At 39.9% G+C, this 7838-nt stretch overlaps 1 protein-coding gene across 1 annotated transcript in view; it reads left to right on the top strand.

The window, feature by feature from the left end:
* LOC119562860 (vesicular glutamate transporter 1) overlaps positions 1–7337 on the top strand; it is a gene marked incomplete at its 3' end in the record, with an annotated part of 125675 nt that extends 118338 nt beyond the window's left edge. The window contains exons 3-4 of the mRNA XM_037875973.1: positions 5840–5997; positions 6139–7337. Of these exons, the coding sequence (XP_037731901.1) occupies positions 5840–5997; positions 6139–7337 (1357 nt within the window). The remainder of the gene's footprint in view (positions 1–5839; positions 5998–6138) is intronic.
* Positions 7338–7838: the final 501 nt, after the last annotated feature.

The following is a 7838-nucleotide window of genomic DNA, read 5'->3' on the forward strand; positions in this document are numbered from 1 at the left end:
TTCAATGATTTAATGTTACCCATAAAAAATTTCGGGGATAAATCGGTATATTCCTTCATTTAAACAAGTGTACAACGCTACAAAAATGTGACATTGCTATCCAATTATTAGTATAACTTCATAATCAAATGTTTTCTTAATTAAAGGCCATTTTAACGAGTGCGTAACGGTTGAGAAATAACATTAATAATCACATCAATAATTGCATTGGTATAGTGTAACCGGGTTTGGATCCGGAACCGGATATGGATCGAAATGTGATGAAACTAAACGTTTGCATCGATTATGTGGAGTAAATATTTTTTTTACATTAAGCCCATGTGAGTTTTTTTGGGGGTTAGAAATCTTTTTGGTGTTTTACCACTCGGTATGTAACCTAAATAATTTCTGTGCATGGACGAAAACATTGAGGTGTTTATTTTATTGATTTTGTTATTTTTCCGTTCTCAACCTTTTGGGCTGTCCCCAGTTAGATGAGGCCTTTCTTGTGAAGCCAGAACCGGTTGATTACGGTTTCTGACGCACTCGAACAAGGTGCCAATCATGTTATAAAACAGAAATATTATAGCGGGTCAGATCTTAAGAGTTTCGTTACCTGTGATCGGCACACAAAAATGACTAAGACAATATTTATACCCGTTACTCGTAGAGTAAAAGGGTATACTAGATTTGTCGGAAAGTATTTAACAGGCAGACATCTCGGTCAAGCTTTTTCCGGTACATGGTCAACATATTTCGTTGTTCCGTTCAGCCTCTCAATAAAAACGGAGACAGCGCTCTTCGGGTTCAGGGGATACTAGATTCGTCGGAAAGAATGAAATAGGAAGAGAAAGTGTTTCCAACCCCATAAAGTATATACATTCTTGATCAGGATCACTAGCCGAGTCGATCTAGCCATGTCCGTCTGTCCGTATGAACGTTGTAATCTCGAAAACTATAAAAGGAGCAATAGGACAGAATAAGCATTTCAACTGAAATATATTGTTCTTATCAATACCTATCGATTGGTAACAAAAAAAGTTTTCCACTCCCATTTTAACGCCCACGAGCCGCCCACAAACTTCAAAAAATCGGAAATATGAACGTGGATATCTCGGAAATTATCAAAGACACAGAATTGGGATCTGAGCGTTAGATTCCGTCGCCTTGTACTCAGCGAATTTTTGCTACGCGAATATGCCACGCCCACTCTAACGCTCACAAGCCGCCTAAGACTGTGGCGCCCACAATCTTCATGCTAGAAAAAAATTTTAACTGAAATTTATTAGTCTCATCAATACCTATCGATTGACCCAAAAAAAGGTTGCCACGCCCACTCTTACGCCAATAACGCTTAACTCTGTAAGCCGCCCACATAACCGTATATTGAGATCGCGGGTAGGTGGCGCATTTTAATCTCGCTTTGCTGCTTGCATATCTCCATTTCCATTTTGTCCCTTTAGCTGAGTAACGGGTATCTGATAGTCGAGGTACTCGACTATAGCGTTCTTCCTTGTTTTAAACAATATTAGTTACACAATTTTAAGGCCCAGGCTTTAATATTTTATCTTAGTATTAGCTTAGGTTTGACTGTATAAATATTCTTTTTAAGTTTTTGTCCAAATGTCAGATAATTAAATTTTTGTAACGCGATGAATTTTGCCTTCTACTCTTGTTTCACTTTTTTTTAAAAATGCTGCGCAACATCTTTTTAAAAGCGGATGTTTATGTTTAACTTAAGGAATGGGTACCAACACATTTTTGAAGATTTTGTTATAGCGAAAATGTAAGTTCCTCATTTGATCAATACCTCTCTACATTCCAACAATCATACCATCCGTAAAGTGTTTTAAAGAGATGTAAATTAAAAAGCTAATGGCGGAAAAGGTTTTGTGGGTAGCATCGCTACTAAACGCTAGGCTGAACACTCCGCTTGGTAAATATTCAAAGCTCTGTTTCTTGTGTTAAAGTTGGTTAGCTAAGTAACTGATGAAAATCGAGGCACTGTACTACCACGTTTTCTCTAGTTTTAAAGTCGAACTGTTTTCGACCGTAATACTTTGCCTTCTACTCTTGTTTCACTTTTTTTTTAAAACTGCTGCGCAACATCTTTTTAAAAGCGGTTGTTTATGTTTAACTTATGGAATGGGTACCAACACATTTTTGAAGATTTTGTTATAGCGAAAATGTAAGTTCCTCATTTGATCAATACCTCTCTACATTCCAACAATCATACCATCCGTAAAGTTTTTTAAAGAGATGTGAATTAAAAAGCTAATAGGCGGAAAAGGTTTTGTGGGTAGTATCGCTACTTAACGCTAGGCTGAGCACTCCGCTTGGTAAATATTCAAAGCACTGTTTCTTGTGTTAAAGTTGGTTAGCTAAGTAACGGATGAAAATCGAGGCACTATACTACCACGTTTTCTCTAGTTTTAAAGTCGAACTGTTTTCGACCGAATTGCTAAAATTCTTGAACTCGTCAGCTGACTGCAACGTCTTTCCTTGACGCCTCCAACGCTGGAGCATCTGGGCGGTCGGCACCTGGACTGCTAGGGTGGATCTTTTTGAAGACGCCGTTATGAACGAGGAGGATGTCAAGTTGTGCATAACTGGTGGTAGGGCGATAAGCTACTGTCTAATCCAAGTAAATGTAAGCCAGATACTTAATCATAGCGGCCCGGTGGAAAAGCGGAGTAGATTGCACCGACTGCTGCCACAAATGCGGACAGCTTGGGCACAAGGTAGCAGATGCTCGCAAGAATGAAATAGCTTTTTATGCTTTAGCGCTGGGAAGACAGATGTGAAGCTCATAGCAGGCAGCAAGGGATGTCCTATGGTTAAAAAGCGTTAGAGAAGTAAAGTAAACATCATCCACTGCGAAACCGCGCATGATCACAAATCCAGACCGTGCGTAAAATCCAAGCCGACGTTGTGGCAATCAGCGAGCCGAACAAAAAGACTCCCGGGCCGGACTATGTACTGGATGGAACGAAGTCTGCTGCGATCTTGGCGATCGGTTCATCCTGAACGCAGAGAACAGCGCGGCGAGGCTTATGGACGCCATGGTGACGGCATGAAGAACCAGTATGAGGAAACGTAAAGCCACCACCGCAACCTAGAACTAGTCTACTGGTGGACAGCAGAGATCGCGTATGCGCGCGTTGAGTGCCTGCCTTAAGGCTGCAGCAAAGGGCGAGAGGGCGCCAAATTCTTGAGATCAAGCGACAAAAGTACCCTAATCCGTACTTTGACCTGGCATTGCCAGGCACAATGAACGTTGTAGGCTTTGCGACATAGCCATCATAGCCGAAGCCCTAAAAATAGCGGAGCACCACGGAAACGAGGCAGTGACAATTATCAATTATAGGCCGCATCATAGCGCACCACAAAACCGAGGCGGCCCCCATATCCAGAGGCATGCAAGTTGGGTCAGCGAACATCCACGTCGGAGGCTTCACAATAGAGGTACGCATCGGACGACGTCATCGTCATCTCCGGAATGATCCCAATCGATCTGCTGGCAGTTGGGGCTTAGAAGATCCACGAAAAAGCCGAGAAGCTAGGAAGGCGGTGCACTCCTTCACAGAGTCGTGAAATTAAATCTATAGCAAAGTGGCTGGCTCACTGGCAGCAATCGACAAAAGGACGATGGACCTACGGAGTCATACCCGACATCAAAAAATGGATGCAAAGTTTAAAAGGACAGGTAAACTTCTGGTTGACACAGATCTTGAGCGGACATGGATCCTTCTGGAGCTACCAAGTTTAGCGCTGCGACGATCGCAGCTGCCCACAACGTGGCGTTAAGGAAGCTGCTAAATAGGAAGTAATTCGAGGCGAGACTAAGGACCCGACCGCTCTAAGAGACTCTTCGGATTATAGAAAGAAAGCGGGTCGAAACGCGATGAGGGAACTCGGGATGAGCAGCTCCACTGGGTGAGTCCTGACCCTGCGAAGCAAAGCCTCGCGGTAGTCACGCAGCGTTAGGATTTTTTAGATTGTTTTGCGAACACAGTTATTGGGGAGTATAAGGGACAAAAGAATAGTTCAGACGGTTGGTTTTTGTTAACAACTGACTATCTACATAGTATCGCATCGCTGCGAATTCGCCAACCCAACCTTGATCACCGATGAAGCTTAGATAAAATAATAAAAACAGAGATCAGAGATCATTCCGGAAAGGCTAGGTTCTGAAATTCAACGAAAATAATTCATTTTCATTAATTATTTCAATGATTTAATGTTACCCATAACAAATTTCGGGGATAAATCGGTATATTCCTTCATTTAAACAAGTGTACAACGCTACAAAAATGTGACATTGCTATCCAATTATTAGTATAACTTCAAAACCAAATGTTTTCTTATTTAAAGGCCATTTTAACGAGTGCGTAACGGTTGAGAAACAACATTAATAATCACATCAATAAGTGCATTGGTATAGTGTAACCGGGTTTGGATCCGGAACCGGATATGGATCGAAATGTGATGAAACTAAACGTTTGCATCGATTCTGTGGAGTTTATGACATAACTATTTTTTTTACATTAAGCCCATGTGAGTTTTTTTTGGGGGTTAGACATCTTTTTGGTGTTTTACCACTCGGTATGTAACCTAAATAATTGCTGTGCATGGACGAAAACATTGAGGTGTTTATTTAATTGATTTTGTTATTTTTCCGTTCTCAACCTTTTGGGCTGTCCCCAGTTAGATGAGGCCTTTCTTCTGAAGACAGAACCGGTTGATTACGGTTTCTGACGCACTCGAACAAGGTGCCAATTATGTTATAAAACAGAAGTATTATAGCGGGTCAGATTTTAAGAGTTTCGTAACCTGTGATCGGCACACAAAAATGACTTAGACAATACTTATACCCGTTACTCGTAGAGTAAAAGGGTAAACTAGATTTGTCGGAAAGTATGTAACAGGCAGAAGGAAGCGTTTCCGACCCCAAAAAGTGTATATACTCTTGATCAGGATTGATCAGGACTAGCCGAGTCGATCTAGCCATGTCCGTCTGTCCGTATGAACGCTGAGATCTCGGAAACTATAAAAGCTACAATACTGGGATTAGGCATGCAGGTTCCTGAGATTCCTGCGCAGCGGCAGTTTGTTTTAGCAGAGTGCCACGCCCACTTTAACGCCCTCAAGCCGCCAACAAACATAAAAAATCGTAAGTATGAACGTGGATTTCTAGGAAACTATCAAATCATTGGGATCTCAGACTTAGATTCCGTAGCCTTGTACGCAGCGCAGGGTTGTTACGCGAATATGCCACGCCCACTCTAACGCCCACAACCCGCCCAAGGCTGTGGCGCCCACAATTTGCATGCTAGATAAAAAATTGTAACTGAAATGTATTGGTCTCGTCAATACCTATCGATTGATCCACTCTAATGCCCATAACGCTTAAATCTGTCTACCGCCGGTAGGTGGCGCATTTCAATCTCGCTTTTCTGCTTGCATATCTCAATTTCCTTTTGGTCCCTTTAGCTGAGTAACGGGTATCTGATATTCGAAGTACTCGACTATAGCGTTCTTCCTTGTTTTAGCTCGAGCTGCCGAATTCTGGCCGTACTGTAGTTATCACCAAAAAAAATAAAACTACGTTGATACGTCCTTTTATACCGCAAACTTGTTCTTCTTTCGGTCCCTTTTGGTAACCACATGCAATATATAGCAGCCGTCAGCTGGTATGTCGTTTAACTAGTCTTACGATAGCTATCGGAAGTGATGCATTGCACTAAAATAAGCGGACAGTTAAGAGACTGACTGATAATATACTGCCCTTGGCAAGGGTAAAATATATAAAAAAAAACCTTTAGAACATATTTTAACCCTATTATTCATTTAATTGCAGACAAAATTCCGGCTCGATTAGTGCTTTATTTTCTTTCTTGGTCTGGTTTTCTGGTCTCTTTTATGATGCGCAACGATATGAATTTCGCTTTGGTAGCTATGATTTCAAATCGGAATTCAACTCAAAACCAATCTTTTAACGGATCGCAAACAATTTTGGTAATATATCAGGGGTACCACAGAAGTCGCTTATCGCTGAATTCGTGTAATATGTATCAGTTTTTAAGCGATAAGCGATTTCTGTGGCACTGCCGTATATACAACATATTTGATATAACAACCTTAATTATTTCGTTTCAGAGTAGTGGCAATGAAGATCAAATAAGTGTTGTGAAATCGGTTATAATAAGTTCATTCTATTGGTGCTACGTGCTATCTCAGGTAGTAGGAGGGGTTGCCACAGAATTATTTGGGACGAAATGCGTATTCGGATGGTCACAGCTAGCAACAGCTCTATGTAGTATTCTAATGCCGTTAGCAGCTCGAATACACTACATAGCTGTTATTGTATTAAGATCTCTTCAGGGATTTGCCTCTGGCTTGACGTGGCCTGCCATGTATGCAATAGTTGGCTATTGGATACCACTTACGGAGCGTTCCCGTTTCATGTCAAGTTTTCAAGGTTTTAGCATTGGAATTGGCTTAACTTACCCATTGTGTGGATTTATTTTATCAGAATATGGTTGGCCATATGTTTTTTATACAACAGGTACTCTAGGACTTGGATGGTGTACATTATGGTATTTTCTTGCTTTCAATACACCCCAGGAGCACCCTCGTATTGCTGAAGAAGAACTTCATTACATAGAACTCAACGTTAGTAAAGAGATAAACAACGCCACTAAGGTCAAAGTTCCATGGCTGCAAATATTTAGTTCCTTACCTGCGTGGGCAATTGCTATAACAACATTTGGCAGAATATTTGTTCATTATATTTTTATTGTTAATGGACCCACTTTTATGGGGAATGTTTTAAAGTTTAATTTTGAAACAAATGGATTTATATCTGGAATGCCTTTTATTTGCTCATATATTTCATCGGTTTTTTTTTGTTATTTTGCTGATAAATTGGTATTGCATAAAATTTTAAGTCTTACTAATGTAAGAAAATTATTTACAGCTCTATCACAAATAATTCCAGGAATCTTAATATATTGTATCGGTTATATAGATAGTGTACACATTTTGTTACCAGTTTGGTTTTTGGCGGTGATATTTATAACTGCATCATATGCAGGAGCAATGGCCAATATAATTGACCTAGCCCCAAATTTTGGACATTCTGCTGCCGTTTTGGCATTTTGCCAAACAATTCATATGTCTGCGTCCTTTATTTCTCCGTTGACTGCTGGATTTATTGTCACTCGAGAGGTAAGGAAATCAAATTTAATTTTAATTTACTTAAGAAATAATAAATCAAACAAAAACACCTTTTCACGAGCTAAAAATCTAATGACGATCGCACCTTCAGCCAACAAAAGTTCTAACATCATCTTTTGTGACGAAAATTTATTATACGATCTACTAAATAAATACAATATGTTAATTTTTTTACATTCGGCACGCTTTATCAAAACCGTATAGCTAAACCCAAGCATATTGAATAGCAGCGTGCCGAATGTAAAAAAATTAATAAGTTGTATTTATTTAGTAGATCGTATAATATATTTTCGTCACAAAAGTTGATATCAGAACTTTTGTTGGCTGAAGGTGCGATCGTCACTAGATTTTTACCTTGTTAAGAGGGGTTTTCGTTTGATATCAGATGATTTTGTTTTAAACATCAATCACATAATTCATCTTCATACAGCTTCAATTTTCTTAATTTTTACTTTCACACTTTCTCCGATCTTTTTCCCAAACGAATTAAAATTGTAAGAGTCTTTGTATGCAATCCTTTTAGGTTTTGCAATATCTTTTGATTGTTGTACCACTAGTTATGATGCAGTGGGCGCTCGTCAAAAAGAGAACTGCCGTCCACAGTCACGTTAGTTTTCACA

Source organism: Drosophila subpulchrella, unplaced genomic scaffold (assembly GCF_014743375.2).
Source record: "Drosophila subpulchrella strain 33 F10 #4 breed RU33 unplaced genomic scaffold, RU_Dsub_v1.1 Primary Assembly Seq99, whole genome shotgun sequence".
NCBI classification, from domain to species: Eukaryota; Metazoa; Arthropoda; class Insecta; order Diptera; family Drosophilidae; genus Drosophila; species Drosophila subpulchrella.